The 24777-nt window shown below is 37.8% G+C and overlaps 1 protein-coding gene across 1 annotated transcript in view; it reads left to right on the forward strand.

Moving 5' to 3' along the window:
- HELZ (helicase with zinc finger) overlaps positions 1 to 24198 on the forward strand; it is a gene marked incomplete at both ends in the record, with an annotated part of 56819 nt that extends 32621 nt beyond the window's left edge. Inside the window, 13 exons of the mRNA XM_079544346.1 lie at positions 1117 to 1264; positions 3619 to 3802; positions 4723 to 4951; positions 8429 to 8633; positions 11405 to 11456; positions 12250 to 12443; positions 14796 to 15006; positions 15487 to 15563; positions 15986 to 16553; positions 16932 to 17172; positions 18338 to 18851; positions 21535 to 21787; positions 23867 to 24198. Of these exons, the coding sequence (XP_079400472.1) occupies positions 1117 to 1264; positions 3619 to 3802; positions 4723 to 4951; positions 8429 to 8633; positions 11405 to 11456; positions 12250 to 12443; positions 14796 to 15006; positions 15487 to 15563; positions 15986 to 16553; positions 16932 to 17172; positions 18338 to 18851; positions 21535 to 21787; positions 23867 to 24198 (3208 nt within the window). The remainder of the gene's footprint in view (positions 1 to 1116; positions 1265 to 3618; positions 3803 to 4722; positions 4952 to 8428; positions 8634 to 11404; positions 11457 to 12249; positions 12444 to 14795; positions 15007 to 15486; positions 15564 to 15985; positions 16554 to 16931; positions 17173 to 18337; positions 18852 to 21534; positions 21788 to 23866) is intronic.
- Positions 24199 to 24777: the final 579 nt, after the last annotated feature.

Consider the following 24777-nt stretch of genomic DNA (forward strand, 5'->3'; position numbering starts at 1 on the left):
CAGTAAAATATGTGCAGTATAAGGAACATATAAATGTATGGCTGTGAAGAGGAAAAAAAAGTAGGTTAAATTTTGGGCATGTTTGCTGCTTCTTTCAAGACGTTAATCAGTGGTTTTGCATTTTTATGCTATGATAAACTAATGGCTGCTAGTGTAATGTAATGAGCTCATCCATGAGCTGTGCTAGAAAGAATAAGTGCAATCATGGGGAAAAATGCTAAAGTTTAAGTCCTGACTCAAATATGTACTGAGGGTTATAGTGTTGGTATCCAGTCATACTAATTAGGTTATCACTGTGTTGAAAGCAGAAGCAGGAATATATAAACGCACTGGGGAATCAAAAATGAGAATGTAGTGTACTTTATTATACAGCTTGATCTCTGTTTTATTTCTTACATATTCTAGACTTCTTAGACAATACTAGAAATTTTAAGTTATAAATGAGGGGGAATCTGAAAGAGTAGGAATTGTTTCAGCTTTTTCGTAGAGATCATTTCCATGAAACTTGCCTCAGAAACTTCAGCACTTGAAGTTCAGACAGTTTGTTTCTAGAGAGACACCGAGGTAAGGATTGCAAAAGTACCACTGGGGGTAGTTGCCTGTCGAGTCAAAATGCAGTGTATGTGATGTGCTGTTGTGTGAAGTGAAACGTGCTCTCACAGTGATCCAACTGTAGGGATTCTGTCAAGTTTATTTCCTTTATAATGCGGAATTTCCTTTGATACCTTGGATCATGACATTTATGACAGAAATAAGTGTAGGAAGATAATTCCTGGTGATCTCATTAATCGTGCCTACCTGACTGAAGAGAAGAGACCAAAAGAAATTAAGAACAGCTTTGGAGCTGCAAGTGGAGAAAACAGTCCTTGTTTTCTACTGTGTTTTCTACTTTTCTTGTGTTCTGTTGTTTAATGAGAACTCACTACTAAGGATTAATTTGCAAATGAAATTGTAGTATGGTTATACTGCCTTAGAGAGCATCCTTGGAGATGGTAAATAGTAATCAATGGCTTTCCTTACAAAGAATTTTGTGATTGCACATTTTACTGGTGATATTCTCATATTAGTGAGCTCATCTATAGGCTCTGCATTTCATCCCATTTTGCTTTGTTGCAGTTACACATCTGAACTTTTCTACGAAGGCAAATTGATGGCAAGTGGAAAGCAGCCAGCACACAAAGATTTCTACCCTTTAACTTTCTTCACAGCACGTGGAGAAGATGTGCAGGAAAAAAATAGTACAGCTTTTTACAATAATGCAGAGGTAACTCTTCTTTGGCTTTATTCTTGATTTTTCTTGACGCTCCAATACCCTCACGTTTATTGGTTTATGCTCACTGTGGGTGGAAAGCACACATTGTTGTCTAACATGAGAGAGAAACGTGAAGTTTGTTAAATGTGAGATAGTGAATGTTGCAATTGTGGTAAACATTTCCATTAATTTGTTTTCCTTTTCTCTTTGCAAATTGCAAGCTGCTTACTTTTCTCTCAGGCTCGTTCTTTGGGATGTCTTTCCTGCTAATTTTTGTGACCGTGTGATGGATGTATCTTAGCAACTGAGAGTAACTGCAATTTGAAGTAAAACTTAAATTTCTACTGTTGTAGAAATGCTCCCACTCAGATAAGAGTCCTCAGGAGTAACATCTCATATTTGCTTGAATATGTTTAGGAGTAGTATCTAATTGATCATGTGCAGATACTTTTCTTTTTTTTCCACTGAGAACCTGTCTTACAGTATTTGTTTTACGTACCTTTATGGGTATTCAAGCAGTTGTTGTTTTGACTTATTCCTTCCCTCGAGTTTAAGAAAAAGACCAGACATTACTTTAGGAGTAGCCCTTGTAATACTCCTGTTTTGGCCCCCAGTGTCAGAGGTGGCTGCTGATGATATGGCAGTAGAGGTTGAACCTTCCCACCAGTATTTCATTACATGTTGTTGCCATGTGGCATATGGCAGCAGAGGAACAGCCTGACAGAATGCAGTCTGACATGGAAGTGCAGATGGTGTAAAGAAGTGAATTCCTCCATGTAGGAGAAAAGTTGGAAGTAAATAGAAGGCATTACTTTAGGAATGATGTATGTACATATATTTTTTCCAGTCACCTCAAGTCAGGGAAATTTGAACCAACTCCTCTTTTTCCCCACTAAAAAGCTGCCTTAAGAAATCTTTTCAGTGATTTTTTTAAAGAAAAAGAAATATCACTGATTTGCTTAAACACAGGAAACCATCTTCATGAGGTAATAAATTTTAACTGAATTCAGGTTAGCAGCAGTATTTGTTATGAAACATTACAGAGCTGTCTGATTTCCCTCGTTGACTAGTGGCTCATTTCATCTGACACACAGTTTTTAACCTTTTTGTAGTTGTTATGCTGCACTAGTGATGCGTTCCTCATGTATTAAAATATCTACTGAAACAAAAAGCTCATGCTGGTTTTAGGTGCATTTCAGCCTCCAGTGATTTCTGGACACATCACAGAGGAAAAACTGAAGGCACCCGACTACTTTCATCAATATACTTGTGCTGCTTCTCCATTAAATTAAAAAAAAAAAGTTGTAAAAAATGCTTAAAATATCTTCAGTGGCCCAGAAACTGCCAGAAAATTGTGAGTCATTAATAGCTGCAGGCAGAAATGAAGGACAACAGCTGCTTAAACACCAACATAAACCGATATCAGAGGACGAAGGAGATCTTTTGCTGTTTGTCCTTTAATTGAAATTTTTGGTGGGCAATGTAGGGTTCATTGGTGCCTTTGTTAACTATTAGTCAGCAAAGTGAATTTTCCTCTCTTTGGTTCTGACTCCAAAATTCACCTGTGTGGTGGTAATTCTAATGTAGGTGTCTGAAAATTAATAATAATTTAAAAAAAACACCCATAAAGTTTTTGAGAAATACCTTTTAAAGTGCAGCATCTCATGTCTGTGTGTTGAAATAGGAGCTGCTGTGCCTGGCACATTTTGGCAGGAGGCTGTTCCAGGCCTGTCTTCTCACGGGAAGAGTTTTTCAGCCATTATTGTTAATTAGTCTTTTCTGGTAATACACTCGTTAGTGTGCTGTAGAGATGACCTAACAGTTGATTAAAAAAAAAAAAAAGACAACCTGAAACTCCTGATGGTATCCTTTGGAATGGCAAGTGAATGTCTTCTGATATAGACATTCTTTTTTTCTTGAGTTACCAGGCTCAAATATGACTTATAAAATCCAGAGTAAAAATTAAATAATCCCTACTTAGGCAGTGTGTTTACTTAAAGAAATTAGATAAAGTGTGATCAGAAAGGTTCTACTGCACTTGACATTTTAGTAAGATCATAAGTATTAAAATTAAGGTTATTAATATCATTTCCCTATTTGTACTTGAAAGGTGACATTTTTTGGGCAAACTTTTAGTTCAAGACTGACAAAATTTAATGTATAGTAAATACCTTCAATGCATTGTTTTACTACGTAATACTTCAGAGTTTTGCTGTAGAATACAATAGTATTGTTTCTTGGTCAGTAGAGCTGTGTAATGCTGTATCATTTGAATGGTTTAGATCTTTAAAATTAGAATCATCTTTCCGCATCAAAGAATGCTCTTCACTCAAGCATTCTCCTAACAATTCTGACTTTCTTTTAAGGTGTTTGAAGTAGTGGAGCGTGTTGAGGAGTTAAGAAGAAAATGGCCTGTTGCCTGGGGCAAGTTGGATGATGGCAGTATAGGTGTTGTGACACCTTATGCTGATCAAGTGTTCAGAATTCGGGCTGAACTTCGGAAAAAAAGGCTGTCTGATGTCAGTGTAGAGAGAGTGCTGAACGTTCAGGGTAAGTAATGCTTGTATGTCTCAGTGATGTGATAAAGAAGTGAAAATGTGACTGAAACTAAATATGATGTGTTTAAACACTTACAACGGTCAGAACAAAAGGAGACCTGTGATACAGCCAATGAAACTGGTGCATCAAAATGAAAGTGGCAGATATGCTGGTTAGATGTTTTTCCAACATAGAATAGCAAAATGATAAACTCGTGGATATATATTTTTCAAAACTAAGTTCAAGCTAATTTCAAGAATAGATTTACTGAAAAGAGATATATTTTTACTGTAAAGAAAAAAATAATTCCGAATAAAAGTGTAACAAAGCTTTAGCCTCAAAATGTTTTTCTGGTTTTCTGTGTATAGAACAGAATATTAAAAAGCAGTTCACAAACATACGTCTCTTGGATCACATTGATAACGTAAGAATTTTGTGTAGGCATGGCCTGTTGCTAGGTTGCACTTTTAGTAAGGGATAAGCAAAGGAAGATAAGAAACTGAGTGACAGTGAGTGGTGTGCTCTGTTTTTTTCATGGCAGTTATCATGTATTGATTTGCTCCATAGATAAGAAGAATGTCCAGAGCAATGCTTTTTTTAAAGGTAGAATAAATAAGTGCATGATTTGTTATTGGCTGAATAGAAGTATTGTAAAGAACTTCAGAAAGTTCAGGAGTGATTAATTTTGAGTTGAAAAATTATTTTTTTACACAGGAAATATTCTTGTAATAGAAAATGCTATTTATAGTGCATCTTTTAAAAATTTTACATCTTATTATTCTTGCATAAAGCCCTTCATGTGAAGGGTAGCTGTCATTTCTTTGGAATATCTAGGTGTGAAGTCTGGCTCGCAAGAGAAGTGGTCTGATTGTCTTTGCAGCAGGAATAGCTAAATGATCTGACCCCCCTTTTTTCTTTTGCTTTGTTTTTAGGAAAGCAGTTCAGAGTGTTGTTTCTCAGCACAGTACGAACACGGCATACCTGCAAACACAAGCAAACCCCGATTAAACGGAAAGAGCAGCTACTGGAGGATTCAACAGAAGACTTGGATTATGGTTTTCTGTCTAATTACAAACTTCTCAATACTGCCATTACAAGAGCACAGTCCTTGGTAGCTGTGGTGGGAGATCCCATTGCTTTATGTTCCATTGGAAGATGCAGGTATATCTTATATTTGCTATGTATGTTCCTTCATTAATCAGAACTGAGAAATGCTAGAAAATGTGTTTCATCTATGACTGATGGATTCGGTAAAACAATGGATGTTCTTTTAGGTGTCAAATAAGACGTGTTATTATATTTTAAATCCTTAAAATAACTGCATAATGATATTTAAGCTCTTCACACTTATGCCCACTAAATTACCATAAAGATGGCAAAGCATTTGTTGTATTCCCAACTCTTGCAAAGATTTGAACTTTGGATTTACTTTTTATAGACTTAAGTGAAGAAAGGTGAAAAAGAAATGTAAGCTGTGTTGTTAAGGATACCAAGCTCTTGTTCTTCAAAGGTTTCTTTTTCAGTGGAAGACCTGAAATGTTAAGATGATGAGAGATAAGCCCTAAGGCTTATTTTTTGGAAGAGGGGAAACACTGCTCAGACTGCATTATTTTAATACAACTAAAAATATGTATTACTCAGTTGTTACATCTACATTGTATTCTGCTTTCCTGACCAAGTACTGAAAATGGATGTGGTTTTCAAAGGTTAGAATTGAAAAGCCCAGGTGGAATCCAAGCCCTTGATTACTGTATTTATGAAATGTAATCTGTATTTAACTACTTATCTGCTAGGGAAGTGTCAAGAGTGTCCATATGTTACTATAGTAAGCTGCTCAAAGCTACTAATAACATCTTACTGAAAGTGAAAAAAGAGTTGTGGTTTTGTTTCATTTTTCCTATTATCTGCTTGTGTTTCAGATGTGATTTAGTTTAGCTGATCAGAGAGAGCTCTTGGGCACTTGACCCACAAATGATGAGTGTCTCTTAGTCTGCTCTTGCAGTCTCTGGTTCATTAACCCACACAGCAGCAGTGCATGACTCAGCTATGGAGTTTGCTGTGATGTGCTGATTGAGATTTGTTACTTCTGCTTCAGAATTTATAATACACTTAGTTGACAAATTTTCTTTCCCTTCCCCACAGTGGTGTTCAGAATGCCCGCTGTTACCTAAGACTGGCTGATAGTTAATCTGTAGTTAGTGTAGCTGGCACCTGGAAGCACTATTGATTCTGTAACTAAGCACAGCTTTTGTGGGAAAATGACCATTTTCTTTATTCTCTCTAAACCCCGGAGAGATGATGATCTCATAGATCTTCATGTAAGTCTGGATGCTGAGGTTTTAAATTAGATAGTGAAAAGAGACCTGGTTTTCAAACGTGGGATCTGGGAAGTTGCTCTGGGGATGGCTCTTTTGAAATACCCCCAGTCAGGCACGCAGAAACTTATGGGGGGAAAAAAAGTATAGACTATCAGCAGGGTACCTGCTACCTAAGTTACAAGAGATTGAGTCTGGCTTTCTAAGACCAGCAGCTGTTTGTACATATATGTGCTGTTCAGCATTACAAAACGAAAAAGATAATTAAGAAACCAGAATGACTGGAGCTTTATTAGGACGTAACTCAAGTTTTGCTTTTAATGTGCCATTGTCTCATATCACTGAATAATTGAACATTCACTCTTTGAATACTGCTGGAGGGGCTCAGGCGTACTGTGAGGAAGATGGTTCTTTTTTAGTTCAGCAGGAGTAAAGAAGTCTGAAAGCAGTGACATTTCGTTAGGAAAAACAGACCTCAAAAAAATTTAGAGAGTACTTGAATTTTATAAATATTCTAATACCTGTCAAGATGAGTCAAGACTCTGTAATGATAGTTGTAGAAAGCTTTGTGAAGTATGCCCAGAGTAATCATTTCATTTCTGTGTGTTACAATCAGACTAGACAGGGCTGGTTTGGCAGACACTCCCTTTAAACTCCAGAGCACACTGGAAGAAAGAGGCAGCAGTATTTTATTCTCTGTTCTTACACCCCAGTACAAGTGTTCCGTGTATAGAGAGACTGCTTGGGGCATTTTAAGCAAAAGTGTATGGGTCCCTGTGGATTTGTGGTACTTGGCAGTAGGTTTGGTGAGTGAATTGATTAATCAGAGGGAGTTCCATCGTTAAAGCATCCCAGTGAAATATTTCGTTTGGGTTTTTAATCCTTACTTAAAACTTTGCAAGATATATTTGCCTTACGGCAAAATGCAGAAAAAGGGGCATATATTGCATCCTGAATTTTAAAAGAGCATTTCCTGCCAATAGGAAATTCCAACAGGAGATGGGAAAACTGTTATGAGTTCTTAAATACATCAGTAACATTATGGTGTTCTGGCAAGAAGGGCATTTGTTCTTTTCTGCAAAGGGCAGGTACTCAGCAAAGGGTGGCACTGCTGTTGGGGTTGGTATGCACCGGTCTTTCATTTTGTAGGCTTTGGGAGACAGCATGAAGGTAACAGAGCTGATTGGCCAGGCCTTATTACTGATGAGCAAACTATGAGGAGGAACAAAATATGTAACTTAGAAACAAACAAAAAAATGCCCAAAGCAAAAACAAACTGCACCACATTTCAGCTCAGCAGAATGATGTAATAAAGTGAGCATTGTGGTTTTTCTGTGGCTCTATGAAGATAGCTGGGACAAACACTTGTACTGTCTTGCTTTGTGTGGAAATTTTTTGTGTTTAATTAAAGTTCATAGTCTTTTATTTGACATTTCATATTATACAAAGCAATATTTTATAGATTTATGAATATTATAAAATAATACATGTCTCTTGTTGAGGTTTTTTCTCTCAATTTGTGTTGAGGCATGAAGAGTGGAGTTTAGTCAAGCACACTTCTAAGGTTATTGTCTTTTTAATCCTTTTTAAAAGTAACTTTAATTACACCTGATTTTTGTTTTTATTAGAAGATTAGATCTGACTTTCTCTTTGGAAGTTCTGAGTGGTTATCTGGTGGTCTTTCTGGCTTGGAACTTCTTACATATGTTATAGAAATGTCTGATGTGCACTGAAAGCCACGTTTTTGTGTGTCTTTCACCAGAGGACCTCAGAGGCCCTCTGGATGCTTCTGACGTGTTAATCTTTGTGACACTGAAGAGCTTCACAAGCACAGACTTGAGAACAGATCACAACTCTGTATTTGTGACTCTGGAACTGAATGATCTGCTGAAATTCATGACATCTTTTTGACATCTTGTGCAACTGGAAGCCTATACAACCCCTACAACTCCTTGAGCTTTAATTGCTTTTATAAATCAGACACTTTCCAGAATTTTGAGCATTGTATCTGCTAGTATTTGGTCTTTTAGAAAAAAATCTGTTAGAATCTATCCGTGCTGTTAATATTGTATGTGATACAGACCCAGTGTGGAGTCTGATACGCACAGGCAAATCCATATGACCATTTTAAGAGACTGGAGAGCATTGCACTGTGCTGTTGGGTTGGGATGGAAGGGTCGTGTTTGCAGGATTGATGGCTTGGTGTGTAAAATGAGCAAAGGTAAAGGTAAAAATCGACTTGGTTGTATGAAATCCATTTTCATTTTAACAGCAGCCATCGAGTCTTACTCCTTTCTATTGTTTCTAAAAATTGTTTCCATAGGAAATTTTGGGAAAGGTTTATTGCCCTATGTCATGAGAATGAAAGTCTCCACGGTATCACATTTGAACAGATCAAAGCTCAGCTGGAAGCTTTGGAGTTAAAGAAAACTTATGTGTTGAACCCACTGGCTCCTGAGTTTATTCCCCGAGCTCTTCGGCATCAGCATTCGGCGAATACCACCAAACAGCAGCAGTCACCTCCAAAGGTAAATCTTCACCAATGGTGAACTTTGTCAGGGAGCAGATTGAGAAATCCTGTTGGGAAATGATGTCCAAGGCTTGTGGGCAAGTTGTTTTGAAATGGTATCTGTGCAGCTGGATACAAGTGCAAATTCTGATGGGATTCTCAACATTTTCTGAGTATTTTCTACTCTTGACTTAGCAGTAATTTGGGACTGGAAAAGCCTTGTTCCCTTAGTAAAATATATGCTGTGGACCACTTCAATGTGTTTGTTAGCTATGTTGCAATAGCCCCAAGGAACTTTGGTTATCAGTCTCAGTCTCTGTGGTTGGATAAGCCAACAGAAACTTCAGAATGCAAGGCCATCCCTATCCCAAGGAGCAACAGGTTGGTGCAGCCAGTGGCAGGGAGCACAAGGAAACAAGCCACAAGCAATTTGATCTGAAAATCACCTTTAAAATTCAGGGGCTTATGTGTGAGATAAGTGTTTAATTTCATTAAAGATACCTGGTAATACAATATAATGCCTGGATTATCTCACTGACAACGCCCTCCAGGAGGCCAGACCTCGCAGGCATTAAGAGGGCAGAGGGGGGCAATTACCACTCAGCAGTAATTTTGTCAGCTCTTTTCATAAAATCAGGTGGAAAAAAGTGATGAAAACACAGTCCTTGCGTCCTTAAGATGATAAAAATCAACACTGAATTTTTTTCGAGCTGTTTTGTGATGTATTAGTAATTAATTCTATTTTAGTAGTTTTTTTGGTAGTTTATTTCAAAATGTATTTACTTAAAACTTAAATAGTCTTTAGAGAAGCAACTAAATTTGTGAGGTATTCTGCTGTACACAAAGGAAAAAATGCATTTTTATTGCAAGCTATTGAAATTCATTTAGATTTTTACCTTTTTTATTTTTTAACTTCAACAATACAAAACAGAAAGCCTTCCCTTTAGCAGTCCTTCCTGAAAGAGATTTTGTAAGTGAGAACATTTGGCTTCATCATCAACATGCATTCCTCCCCGAAACAAACGTCTTTCGGAAGCATCCAGGGATGTGTCAAAACAGCACACTTACAGACAAACAAAAATTAAGGAATTCTTTAAGCATTCTCATGAATGCTACAGCCTTGAAGGCTCTTCTTTTTTCTTTAGTGTCACTTTGGAGTTATTTGAAAATGCAGGTATAGTAGTCTTGTGAATAGACTCTTAGGTTTTTTTCTTCCAGTTTGTTAGCAAACTAAGCACACGTGCTATAGAAATCAGAAGGCACACTTTGAATCAACTGGCACTGTAATTTCCATTTAAGATCTGAAGTGTTTTAACCACCTCTATCCTAACTATAATGAAATCTCTTCCCTCTGAGTGCAACTGGCAGCTCTCATGTGCAAAACCAGACAAAGTGTGCAGTTACAATTCCAGTGTTACAGAAAATGGCTGAGCTAAGTGATACATTTCCCTTTGCTGAAGTTGTAAAAGCAGGCAGTTAGCTGAGCTCATTTTCAGCCTCGGAAATGCAGTGTTTAACATAAGAAGATGAAAGGCGAAAATCCTCATGCTGATGTGTTTTATACTGAGAAATGAGAACAGTGTGTAAGACACCGTTCTGTGTTGATTTTATGGACATCCATTGCAGTTCAGGGCCATCAGAACTATTAAAAGAAAAAAACAGAAAGGCAAAGCCAGCACCTCTCTTTCCCAACACAGAAAGGGTCTCAGTTCATTTGCCTTCATCCACATGATACGGTTACATCCTGAAGCTGCTGCTGGACAGGACAGCTATTCAATCAAATGTGTATGATTTACTGTTTTGGTTTTAAAAATATGGCCCTTATAAAATAGAAATGTGGTAGGCAGAACAGACATTCGCTGTGCTTCTGCACATCCAGCTTAATGCTAACTGACAGCATAACAGGTACAAAAATGCTTTGTTTTAGCCAGGAGTGATTGTTAAAGAATGTAGCTTCTCTAAGGTTTATTTTAAATTGTCTATTCGCTAAAGGGAACAAGAACAAGGTTCAGATTTCTTTTAAGTACTGTAATATAACGAAAAGTAATTATTACTTTATTTTTCAATAATTCATTTTAAAAAGGGGAGGAAATCCAGAGACCAGTTCTTTAATCTAGTTTATGCATGAGTCAACACTGTCAAACAACCTGTCTTGGTACCCTGACTAATTTGCTCAGACTGCTGGAAAACTGCCTAGACTTATCTCCTGGGCAAGAAAAGTTTTGCAGCATCAAAGGGTTTTTACATTTATTTTAAACTTATGAATTTATTTAGGTCCAGATTAAGTAAGGTATTCCTATTGCTCAAAGTACTTAAGAGCATACAGATATTTGAATATGTGCTCATAGTTTATGAATATTCACTACTTACTTGATGCTGTAAACTCATCAGCTCCGGAGGGGTAACTCAGTTCTGTTAGCCTCCTTTTCTAATGTGCATTTCATCAAGGACAAACAAATTCCTTGGGGTGCTCTGGTTCTGTATTACAGTTCTGGGGGAGCAGTGGCAAAGGTGCAGAGGCAGGGAGGGAGGGAGGGTGGTATGGGGTAGGGAGGCAGTTTCTAAGGAAGTTGAGTGTGCAGTTTGTGTAAAACTGGTGGCTGCTTTGGCTCCAAGGTTCTTGATCTGGAACCTGGAGAAGAAAATGGATTATGCTTCCACTAAGAACTGCCACTGAAAGGGGGTACTGAGGGTTTTGCTTTTGATTCAGTTACAATGTTCACTTGAAATAAAAGCAAAGCTTATTTTCAGTCTGCAAAGCATTACTATTACTGTTTTTCCCTTTTAAAGGGCAAGGTCCATCATCATAACCAGAATGACCATTTCCCACCTGATGGAATTGGTAAGTATGTGCTATAATAAGGAATTTCTCTGAGCTTGTGCTAATTTGGCTTCAGTCAGGTTGATAGGAATTTGACATGAACTGAGTTTCTGATCTGCTCTCTATTGGAAATCATTTACTTCTTGTATGCACTTGGGAAACCAACTGTAGACTGTTAAGTGTGCATCAGGTATTTCCCAGGTTGTCCCCTTACAGCTATTACATGAACTAACTTTTTAGCTCTATCATAGTATTGATTGTGGATTGTTTTTAAAAAAGAAAAAGTTGTTTGACATTCGTTATGCAAAATACCATACCACCAGTGTACTGACAAGAGATAGGACATACTATTGCATGTAGTGTTACATATTTGGAACTTATATTGGACTGTCACATATCCAGATAGTACTGAACACACTTGCAAGACAGCATGCTGCAGCTGAAGAGTTTTTTTGTTAATTTAAAAGGGTGTTAATTTAAAACTTGTCTTCCCTGCTGAAGAAAGGAGGATGGTTCTGTTATGATGCAGCGTCTAGCAGCTCCTGTTACTGTCAGCATATGTAACTGGTGTGGGGCCTTCTCTTCATTATACAGTTACCAGTGACCTGTTATTCTGTATCTGAACTTATATTTTCTGCCTCTTCAAATCTCTGGGATAAGTTACAGGATTTAATATATGATTAAAACTTTTTTGTCAGTGTGTCAGTTATATGTTGCTGGTTTTGCCCATGTTGCTATTAGTATGAAGAAAGAAATAGATGTCATGTTCTTTTAGTATGTATACATGTATCTTTTCTTTTTTTTTTCTCTCCAGTTCAGCCCAATCCTTCTGTTCTAATAGGAAATCCTATCCGAGCATTTACTCCTCCCCCTCCTCCTCTGGGACCTCACCCCAACCTGGGGAAATCTCCAAGTCCTGTTCAAAGGATAGATCCACACACTGGGACAAGTATTCTATATGTACCTGCTGTCTATGGAGGAAACATGGTCATGTCTGTGCCTTTGCCTGTAAGAATTCATTTCCTTTATTTTTTCCTCCACACCTTTTATTTTATGTACAATAAATCAAGTTATTGAATATCAGTTGCTGAATATTTTGCTGCAAGTTCCAACACTTCACCTCAAATTTATGTCCTTATCTGACTCGGCAGAATGACTGTGCACCCAAAACAGAGGACTTAAAACTGTTGTTCCCACAAATAACTCCGGACAACCTAAAAGCAATTGCATGTTAATGTAATTTGGCTTATTTTTTTCAGCTACAGACATAGGCACACCAGTGGGATCTCTCATCTGACTTGAGATACCTGCATGTGAATTAATTGCCTAGTCCAGTTCTTAATCGTTGGAGAAATGTGGGCAATTCAGAGCAAGCTCCATACTGTTTAAATTGCCTGTTTTGGATGTCTGCAGTGCAAGCTGTCTGAAGTATAGTGATAAGAAAAATAAGCATACTGGGATGTTTTCCCCTTCCAGAAGCTCACAGTGAACTCGTTTCCTCCCCAGTCCCCTTTCCTCATAGCAATTGGGAGCAAAATGAAGATCTGTAATCAGGTCTCTTGAGCTACACTTCGTATGGAATTTTGCAGTGCGTCTAGAATTAGTTTACTAAAGCTTGTGCAAGTTAAAGAAGCAGTCTCTGATTTAATTCTAGCCTTCACAGTCCTGTATTTTGGGAGGAAAACGGGGAGGAAAGAACAATGGCTGCAGAAACATGTTGTAACATGTATGCATTATCTGTGGGATGGACATGGAACCCACAGATGTATGTGTGTTTAATTCTATTCAGAAATCTCTAAGTATTTGCATACGTTTCACTGCTGACTACTTGAGTCTTCTACTGAAATGTAGGTTATGGTCCCTGTGTAAGGGACGTGCTGTAGGAGCTCTAATTTCAGATATAAGTTATAAATTAACTGGCAGATTGGTTTTTGTTGTTTTTTTTCCCTTCACTAGGTCAAGTAATTTGCCTTTTTCCTAGCTTACTGGAAATCTACATTTGATGGATAAACTTAAATGCAACAAGAAGGCGAGCAGCTGTACCTTTGTCATGCTTGCTCACATTGTGTTAATATCAAACCGAGATCATTTGAATTTTTTCTTTTATTGTTCCAAGCTTAATCTATTTTTATGTGTTTCTAACTAAAAGAAATGTATTAGAAAATAAGTATTTTGTGCTCACCTTCCCTGAAGATGGATTTTTTAAAATATTTAAATGGGAAGACTGAGGTATTAATGAGGACAGCTGCTCAAAGAGAAAATAATTGAATATGATTTGAGATTGTGTAGATGCAACTGCAGCCCAAAGCTAAAGTTCAAAGTGCATATTTCAAGAGCAAATACAAATTTTAAAAAAAGAATTGCTTGCAAGTCATTACACTTGAAAATAACTGAGATCTGAGGTAAAATGTATTTATGCTTGTGTAAGATAAAATGATCTCTTGTCTTAATTTAAGGTTGTTTCCATATCTAATGTAAAAACGTGGGGAGTCTAGTTGTGTTCTGTCATCAGTAAAAAGAATACTTTGTCAGCCTGAGTGTTGGTAATTCCTTTCCTAGCACTCTCCTCTTACTCATGTATCTATTTGCCTTCTTTTAATAAATTCCCTACAGGGCAAGATGGAACTAATTTGATCCAGAGCTGCCATCCTTTGCATTCCTTATAGGAATGAAATTTAAAGTCTTGTAAAGTTTCCTGACTTTTTTACATACTTTCAGGAAGTGGATTTTACTTCAAATAAGTAGGAAGACAGTCTGCAAAGATGTGTCATGTAGAATAGAGTGGCCCTCCGTGCGGATAGTCGATTCCACCAGTAGTCCGGTTAACTTCCCTGAGTGTCTTGTGGGTGTGGAGGTACAGTATGCCCACTCGTTCTGTGTTCCAAGGCTTACAACACTGGGTGATTAAAGGACCATAAGGAGGTCCTCAGGTTAAAGAGTTCTCTCTCTGTTCCACCTCAGACCTACAGCCCCACCTCTCCTCAGCTAGCAAGGGAAAGAGCTTTGTTTTACTGAACCTGTGGATACTTACGAAGCCAAAAACAGAATATAATAATTATCAAAATGTAATTTGTCCATCAACCTTTTCTGTTTTAATCTTGGCACCACTGAAGCCAGAATGGATTTCAGTGCAATAATTTTTACAAGGGATTGTCCTCTAAAACCTTTATTTTTTGCTCCTTGCCACTAGACTGTCATTATCACTCTCCTTTTCAGTGTTACCTGTAGCTGTGTGTTAGTGTGTCAGGCCACCTGATGTGTGGAAAGTTGCTTTTTACTGGTGTCATATAAATGTGCTTGTTACATTACTTCCTTTAATGAACCTTAACAGGTTGCATTTTTATTTTTTTAATTATATAGGTACCGTGGACGGGGTATCAGGGTAGGTTTGCAGTTGACCCTCGAATCATAACTCATCAAGCAGCTATGGCATATAATATGAACCTGTTACAGGCACATGGGCGTGGGTCTCCTATACCTTATGGCTTGGGACATCATTCACCAGTTAGTATAGGACAGCAGCAACAACTTCAGCATCCAGACAAGGAGCAACATGAGCAAAGTCGAAATGGTGAGTATTTGAAATTCCATTGTAAATTAGTTTTGTTTTCCTTAAGTTTGTAACTTGAGAAATCCTTTCCATAACACCCGACTTTCTTTCTTTCTGCCTTTTAAGTGAAACTGAGGAATATGCAGAGTTAGGGAAACAATCAGTGTTTTATGTTTTACCAATACAAATAGAATAATTCAAATACTGTGGCATTCAAAAGAGGAAGCAGTCAGAACTTGTTGGGAAAAAAAAGAGATGGGAAGATCTTTTCTGTTCCGCAGTCCAGTGGTAAGTGCAAATAGCATCAGCACCAGTTAAGCTGAAAGAACAACTAATTGAAGATTAGTGAAAAAAGCTCAGAGATTAGAGGAAAAGTTATTTGGGTAAATTGTATTATATTTCTATGTTACTGTAAATGCTATACTAATAACTCTAAATCTTCCTCCATTTGGAAAACAAACTTCCACTGTAACTAGTTTGTACATTTCTTGAATATTTTAGGTAAAAGCGAAGGCACTGCTGGACCTGAAATCAATAAAATTCGGACACCTGAGAAGAAACCTGTAGAATCTAAGCAGGTTGGTTTGCCATGTTCTCTTTAATATTCGTTTTTTTTCTAGATGCTGTTCTGCTCTTTTTTTTTCTTTTTTTGTTTTTTGAGAAGAGGCTTTCAATCTCCTTCTGACTTCCTCATATTTTTATTTTTCGGTAATTAGAATAGTGACAGTAGGATTAGTTGCCTTCCTTCAAGAGGGGAAAATAATTTAAATTCCATTAGAGAACAGCAAGGAATTAAATTGAGGGCTAGATATGTCTGCTGTGTAATGAAGAATATATTTGCTGTTAAATAAAGAAATAATAGTTCTGTGATGGGTAACGTTCCCCTCCCATCATACTGTAGGAGTTTTATAGACTTTATTCATTGTTAAATGGCTGTATTCACTGCTGACATTGTCTTTTGTTTATTAGGTATATTTTCTGAGTTCTTCTCTTTTTCTAGGTTGACTTAGACGCAAATTCTCAGACGAGAAGCCCGGAATCACGTTCCAATGTTGCTTACCCTAATGCTAAATTTCACCGTAAAGATAATCTTAACCCCAGGCAGCTGAATCTGCATCTCACCCCACCCCACTCGCAGTACGCAGTTCCCAATCGCCACTTCCAGCACCTGTCCCAGATACCAAGGCAGCCATATCCTCTGCAACAGCAGCAAAACCTTTTAAGTCAACAACAAAATCATTTGCCTGAACAACAAAACCAAATGCCACCACAGCAAAGCCAGGTAGTTCAGCAGCATAATCATTTGAACCAACAGCCTCCACAACCTTCGCAGCTTTCCCCTGCTTACCAGGCAGGCCCTAGCCAATCTTTTTTTAATAACCCAATTCCCCACCGACCACATTCTCCTGCTGTAGATGCTGTGATTTCAGAACAACACCCCCCACCTATGTTACAAGAAGTCAGTAATCCTTTGAGGCCTATTGCACAGCACAACCCTGTTCTGCCAACCCACTTGAACAACTTCATTGAAGAGAATCCATCAGGAATGCCCCTAGGGGACACTTTAGGTAGGTGACTTTTCTTTATTTAAATTGGGTGTTCAATTATAACGACATTGAAGTGAAAATGAAGGAGTTATTTACCTTTCCAGGCATATTGCTCTGAATTGGGTCATTGTTGGGTTAGTTTCCATAAGTAATGTCATTGAGCATAATTTGCTGCTTAAGGCATGTTTGAATATTCAGCCCTTTATTAGAAGATTCGTGTTTGTATGATTTTCCTTATAATTTAAATAACCAGGTTATACACTGCATTGCAGTTAGTTGACAATAGGCCTTGAAATATGCTGTATAAAAAGTATTTTTTTCCTGACATAAAAATCTTTTTTTTCTCTTAAAAAAAAAAAAGGGCATTAGATAAATTTTTTTTTAAAACTATTTTTATAGATCGTATGCATGGAAATGTAGCTTTGGAAACAATAAGGCAGCAGCAACAAGCCAGGTTACAGCAATGGAATGAACATAATGCCTATCTCAGTCAAGGCACAATTCCATATCAACACCATCACCATCCTCATCTACCACATCTTCCTCAGCAACCAATTGGATTGCATCAACAGCAGCAAGTTAGGGCAAACTGGAAACTTGCCAGTAATACAGAAGATGAAACAGAGGCAACATATTCAAGGTATTTGTTTACTGAGTCATCAGAGCTTGTATAAAATTGAGCAGTAGGCATCTATCTGTAACACTGTGATCTGGTACAAGGCACTAAAAGGTATTGCATTTTGCTGCTGTTATTATGAAGGTTAAAATAGTTGGCAGGCTGACTTGCATCTATGCTTTTGTTATATGTTATGCTTTATTCTGTTTACTGGATCATAATGAAGCTGTAGTGCTTTTTTTATTTGTCACTAAAACTGTAGTGAAGAAAATACATTTATAGAGTATCTCAGTGTTGTATTTATAGAGTGAGTATGGCAAGAGGGTAAAACCCTTGTGCTTTTACAAGTGGTATCTGAGAGTAGTTAAGGCCTGCTAAGCTGCAAATTTTTCAGATTGAATTAGTCTTAAAAATTTTGGACTTCTGTGCTAAAAAACCAAGCCCCTGCCCACAGCACTTCTCCCAAGTCAAATCCAAACTTCTCTTCCTTTTTAAAAAGCCTTTGCTTTTAAAGAGGATTAAAAAATATGCTTATTCTTGAGATGCAGCATTAGGGGGCAAGAAAGAAAGCCGTTGAACATAAGCCAAAAAAAAAAAAAAAGTTCCTGTGGCCACCAGCTTTAATCACATATATTGCAAAGGCCAGATTTTTAAATTGCCTCTGTTTACTGTCATCTCCTACTGTGCTTTATTTTCCATCTGGTTTGTTGTAGCCATGGTAAAGCCTGTAAATGCTCTCTTATCTGACTCCATAAAGTGCTGAACTGTATATTCCCCACCTTTTGAAGAAGTTTGGAAATGTACAAGTGAGGGAAATCCCTGATTGTTGTGGATTTTACCTTTTAAAGAGTTAAAATTTTCCTCTAACTGTGTGAAGACTTTTGTATAATAAAGCAGGAAATCCTTACTTTGGTTGTCTCCTAAGAGATAACAAAAATTTGATTCTTCTGACTGAAAAGGAAATCTCAAGAGTTATTAAAACTTTGAGTTGCTTCAGGTGGGTATTTCATCCAATTAATCCTCTGTGCCTAATTTCTGATTGCTCACAGTCATACCTTTTGAAGTTAGGGTCAGCTCAAAGATGAGTGTATTTAAATCCAGTGTTTTGTGCTTTGAGTTTTCTCAGTCTCAAAGAGTGGGATTTTAGAAAAAAACACTTTTTCTTGATACATTTATTCTGTCAATACAGATTCCAGGATTTGCTCAGAGAACTGTCACACCGTGATCAAAGTGAAAGTCGGGACTTAGCTGAAATGCCACCCCCTCAGTCAAGACTGTTGCAATATAGACAAGTTCAGCCCAGAAGCCCACCAGCACTCCCTTCTCCTTCCTGCAACTCTAATCACAGTGGTCACTTTCCTAACTTCACTGAAAACAACAGAGACATTGAAATCCCCAGTAACCCAGCATTTCAGCAGCATTTACCCCAAGTATACAATCCCCCTTTCTCAATGCCATCTGAACACATAACCCCATCTCCCTTGAAATACCTGCAACCTGATGGATCGTGGACTTATGCTAACCTACAGCAGAATCACCTAATGGGGCAGGGCTTTCATTATGGTATACCTCCATTGCCCCATAGGTCACAACAAAACCCTTTTATACAAATACAGAATCATCAGCATGCAGTCGGTCAGGAGCCATTTCATCCACTCACATCTCGAGCAGTATCTGCTTCTTCGCTCCACAGCTTAGAAGAGGTAGGCGTTTTTGTCTGCTTATGCAATTGTTGTGTCATTTTAATATCAAGTTATATTTTGAAATGGTCATGAATGCAAAAAATGCCTCGTTTTAAAAGCTTCACACCAGGGATTTCTTTGAGGTCGAATTTTCTTCAAGTCTTCTGTTTACCCTTTGTGTATTTGTGGTTCTCCTCACTGCAGGTATAAAGTTTTCTCTGCTTAATGGGAGGTTACCCCAGAGAGAGAGGGAGGTTTTTTGGGGGGAGGGGGCGGTTGTTTTGTTTTGTTTTGTTTTTCCTCCCAATCGTTGCTCAGTTATCTACAGTCATTTGTCTGGAGCGCAAATGAACCACGCCTCAAGTGAAAACCCATGAAATGATTCTCTGGAAGGTCAGCATGGGTCAGCGAGCCACTTGTCTTACTGCTAAACTGAACGTGTGTGTTTTCATACTAATTTGAGACCAGAAACAGTAGTGGTTTTTTTTTTTTTTATAAAGATGGTATAAAGCTTGATTTAATAAATCCCACCTGACCTGAATTAATTCTGTCTAAAGCCATTCTGTGTATTTTAGGGACTTGGTGTTGCATATCAGTGCAGAGATATCCAGCTGTGTAGCACGAATCCTGGTCCAGCACAGACTTGCGACCAAAAACTGTGTCTGTCCTTTCAGTCCTTTTTGCTCTGCACTCTCGTGGAGGTGGTGTTATTTGATTGAAGACTGTGAGCACATACAGCTAGGACAGATTGTGTTGTGGACAGAGATCTTTAAACCCTGTTGGAATCCAGAGCGCTAAGGGGTGTATGGTACACAGAGAGGGAGTGCTGGAGCCTGGCTGCATTAAAGGAAGGGCAGAATTAATACTCTCAATCTTGGACTGACTGCATGTGATCAAATATTGTTACATAAAATTAAGTGGCCTGTTCTGCGATACATTTCTGTGAGGGTGTATAGAGTAGCTATGGTATCTGTGCTCATTGCTGTCCCGTGTAATACATCTTTCATTGCCTTTTGATTTCTGGAAGTAGAAAAAAACTTTCTGTGCCTGAGAAAAACAACTAAAATTGAATTCTGGTGCATCTTACAAATTTTTGTCTTCTGCAGATCCACAGAGGTTAATGCAGTCCTCGGGCCCAGCTAGAGCTGTAGTAAGATTTGGATTTATAGGCATTTAGAAATTCTTTGTCTCAGTCCATTAAGCTGTATCACCTTGTATAAAATCTAATACTTTGTGACAGCATTTAATGCCATCAGTACAGCGGGACATAAGAACAATGGCTCTTCAGCAGTAAACTATTAAATATTCCTACAGAGTTTGTGACAGCTCCTGCTATCTGAAGACAAATAGATTGAGTCTTTATGTAATCAGAGCAAATTCATTTTATTTCTTATTTCTTCCTCATTTCTTCTTCCTTTGAAAATATGTGACAGAAATGCAAAATGTTGTAAAGGTGTTACAAGACAGGACTTGCTTGTACAGTTTTCAGGAGGGCTTGAAAGCTTTTCATGTGTGTAGTTAAGCCATGTTTGAACGTATCAAAGGGAATTGAATCAGAATCATTGAGGTTGGAAAAGTCCTGGCTCGTGTTCAGCCAAGTGCTGACCAACACCACCAGGTCTTTTGCAGCCAGGCAACTTTCCAGCCACTGCACTTTGGTAACTTCCCAATCACTTACCAAAAATATGAAGTTGACCATTAAACTTAATAAAAGGAAGGGCTTTTGACTTTATTCTAGGCTATAACTTACAAGTTTTGCTTCTACTGACGTTATAGGATATCCAAATGTTATTTCCTTGATATATTGTAGTTTAGTAGTTGTGATAGGAGTGCACTACTTTTCCTGTTTTATAGGTGATACAACAAATTGGTGCATTGGTGCAAGTTTTTGATACTTCGTGGCTCATTTTTTGACATTTCATTAGAATGTTTCCATTTCCACTTTACTGAGTGCTTCCATGATTTTTCTGTAATTTGTGCCCTTGCTAGCACAGTGCAGAAGAAAGCAAATGCTGTTGTGGTTTTTGTTTGTTTTTGAATAAACTATAATGCAATTAGCTTACTTTGAGTCCTGAGAAAGCTTAGTGGTTCTGTGAATCTTGAAACCAACAAGTTAATGGAGGTTCTGCCACTTTCATTTATGTGATCGAGAGAATTTTCGGAAGGAAGGAATTTCTGTGGTTTGAGATAAAATTCAGTTCTTTGCATTGTTTTTCTTGAAGTTGTGCACTTCTCCAGAGCCTTCATTCTGTGTGCATGTACATGAAATGAAGTGTACATCTGCATTTCTTTTAAACTCTGGACCTTGGAATTGAATTTTCTCGTGTTCTCATATGTTTCTGTGCTTCCTTTATATCTTGTGTAAATGCTGAGTGTCTTTCTCATCACTCTGAGACACATTTCCTGTGTAGGAGTGTAAGATATAAGGGTTGGTTAAAAAATAAAAATAAAAAAAGAAAAGAAGGAATCTTAGTTAAAGTGCTTTACACGTCCTCCATCTGTTTTGTGTGGCTAAAGTACTTACATACAACATATATTATACAACATATTTGAAATGCACTGTTTTTTTCTTTCTAAATACCCTTTTTTTCTTTCAAGACATGGAATGGAAAAAAATTGGAATGAAAAAATGGCATTTGCTACATAAAGTTGAATAAAAGGACCGAAGGGTCTTTTTTGTTGTTTTTCTCTTTTGTCTTTGCAGTATGAACCAAGAGGACCAGGCAGGCCGTTGTACCAAAGAAGAATTTCCTCTAGTTCAGTCCAGGCTTGTTCTGAAGAATTAAGCACTCCTCAAGACAGTCTTGGTCAGTGTAAAGAGCTTCAGGACCACAGTAATCAGTCATCCTTCAACTATTCATCACCTGAGTTGTGGGTAAACTCCTCCTCATCTGCCCCATACCCAAACATTCCATGCAATGGAGCCAACAGAGCAGTTCCACACCGGGAGTTGTTAGGTAGGTACAGACTCGATCTTTGCTTCTCTTTCCACTCCATTAAGGAGACTATTTAGGTTAAGTTCTTTTGTGCTAAGTTAAAAGATTCAAACTCGAGGCACATCCTTCAGGCTCTTTGTGCTTTCGATGGATAATTAAAGAACTGAATGCATGATATTATTCTCATCAAGGGTGGTGTCCATTTCTGGCGTTGTTCTGTAGGTTTTGGGGTCACTGACAGGAAGAGCTCAGGAACTCTCTGATTATGTTGGGATCTGTTGATACCACCTTTTGTTGCTTTAATGTACAGATGAAGAACACGTTAATGGGTAAAATCCTCAGAGGAAATACCTATAAATATAAAGTGACTTACCTGCATGTTTGCTGTCCAGTAATAAATGCTAAAGTAAAGGGACAAGTTTCCTGTGAATGTGTTCTCTGTTCTGGTTAAGTATGATTTCTGTTTTGTAGATACATGCATATACAGTGTTGTCCTGACCCTCATCCTTTATTTAACAGTTCTGAAACAAATCTCCCATTTTTATGAATGCTGTGCTTTTCTGCTTTTGCAGCTCTCTATGGTGATAACATTTACAGGCCAAATGGGCTTTGTAGTGCTGGAAGTTAATGATTAGTAACCTCAGTGTTTCTGGTTACTTTTAGTTTTACATCCATGAGATAAAAAATCCACAAGAATGAGAAGCTATGAACTAGTCTTGTGTCTGTATTCACTGCCTGGGAGTGAGCACTCGTGACACCAGACAGTTCAAGGACTTATATTCCCTGTACATCAGAAATGGCTGTGGCTCAGCTATTCAGTTCTATCAGCTTGGATTTATGGAGAGTGCAGAGAGAGCTGCTATGAATCACTTGGTGGTGTTATAAGCAGGCACTTCTCAAAATTGCAATTTGAGAGCTTGATTTGCAGAGTTGTTTCTCTTGATAGGAAGATAGGGATTTAAGTTCTTGTTCAATATGTGGGGTTTTTTTTGTTTAGTTTTCCATGTTTTCATCTCTCCCATGCCTCATTTTCACCTCTGGCCATACTTGTTGGTTTTCTTCTCTTAGTGCTCATCTGAGGGGGCATTTTGCTGGTGTTCTATGGGCATATTGTTGTTCTGTGGATATGCTGTTGTTTATTTGCTGTTTTTTTACCTTAGTTTTGTTTTGAATCATAGCAACCTTAGTAAAAATGTTTTGCTTATGTTCTTTCCCCATTATTCTTCTAAGGCATTTTTGAGTACTTCATCAACAACAAAAGGGTGAGCACAACCCTTCCAGTGAGAAACAGAACTGTATACCTCTGATTTTGTATCATTTGATCATACGTTCTTGTGTGTGCACTTCAAAATAACATTATGAATTTAAAGAAGTAAATAACTACAGAATATATCTGTTCCTCAACTGCTGAGCTGTTTTATCTGTAATAAATACCTGCATTTCAGTGTAGTTTCTCTAGCTGTGTAAGACAGCAGAATTCCCCTGATAAAACTAAGATGCTTCATTAAGATTCAAGAAATCCGAAGGCAGTTTTATACCTATGGTTTAAAGAACGGCTTTTTCCTGTAGTAAGAAGTTGTTAAATATGGATCAAGAACGTATCCATCAGTGGAAATGCACTTAGACAAAAATATCATTAAGTTGGGTGGCATTTGGAAGGCCAAGCTGCTGCTTGAGAATGCATTACATGTGGTGCTGCAGATTGCAATTTGAGCCTTTTGTGGTGTAAACCAAGAAAAATGAAATGCTCTTTGTGCTGTGTCAGTGGATGAAATGTCTAAATTGGGGTACATCCCATTCCGAAGCAGCTTACCTTCCATCTGTGCAGTACTGCAGGTTCAGTGTTACCAACTCTGAATGCGTGCATGGAGAATTGTGTCCAATGATGTCAGTCTAATTAGCATTGCTGGCAAGGCCACACAAGGGCCGGTAGCTGGGAGTGCAGCTAGGTAACTGAAGAAGAAATTGCCTTGGACAAAGAGGAACTGAATAGAGAAAATTGGTCGAGGGAAAGGCTACCAGCAGAGGTAGTTTCTGTACCCCTCTGTGCCCCTTTGAGCTTTCTGTTCACTTGACAGACTCTGCTTTCTCCTTTCCCAGCTCCGCTGAAAACAGTCAAGCCCCCAGAGGAGCACCTGAAGGCTGAAAACATACAGCTCTCCAATTCCTTCAACTACAACGTGCTGCAGCATCTCGGCCAGTTCCCACCTCTCATGCCCAACAAGCAGATCATGGAATCCAACAGCACCAGCCAGCAGAACGCTGGTGGGAGCAAGCCTGTCATGTCCTACGCAAGTGCTCTGCGGGCTCCGCCGAAGCCCAAACCTCCTCCTGAGCAGACAAAAAAGAATAGTGACCCTTTGTCTTTGTTTCAGGAACTTAGCCTAGGTAGTTCATCAGGTAGCAATGGCTTTTACTCCTATTTTAAATAATCAGATTATTTTTTTTAGAGAGAACTTAATTTTTATTTGTGTCAGTAGGTCTAAGATAGTTGGGGCTTCACCTGTAGTTGCAAATATTCCCTTTGTTTATATTAGTAAATATATCCTCACCTAATTGCTTTGCTGCTAGACTTGCAACTAATTTTTTTTAAATTGTATTCCATTATTTTGCATTTTTTGATGTGGGTCGTTTTTGGTTTTTTTTTTTTTTTTGGAAGCTTTTCTGTAGGAAAACACACACATTATTTTTTAATTTGTGTAATGTTAATGATGTGTTTGTTGCATTAAACTAGCAGCTGAGAGCTTACCTGTAAAACTTCAAAAAGAAAAAAAAAGAGGAAAAAAAGAAAAAGAGAAAAAAAAAAAAGAAAAAAAAAAGAAAAAGGAAAAAAAAAGTTTGTCTAAATTGTATTTAAAAAGATTGTAAGTAGCATTTACATTTATTCAATAACATTAGCATACTATGCTGGATTTCTGTACCAGAAATGGCCAGTTAATGTAAAAATGTATGTTATTTCTGCTTAAATTCATTTAATTTTTTTTAATAAAGATGCAGCATCTTCTAAATAC

The sequence above is a fragment of the Tetrao urogallus genome (assembly GCF_951394365.1).
Source record: "Tetrao urogallus genome assembly, chromosome: 18".
Taxonomy (NCBI): Eukaryota; Metazoa; Chordata; class Aves; order Galliformes; family Phasianidae; genus Tetrao; species Tetrao urogallus.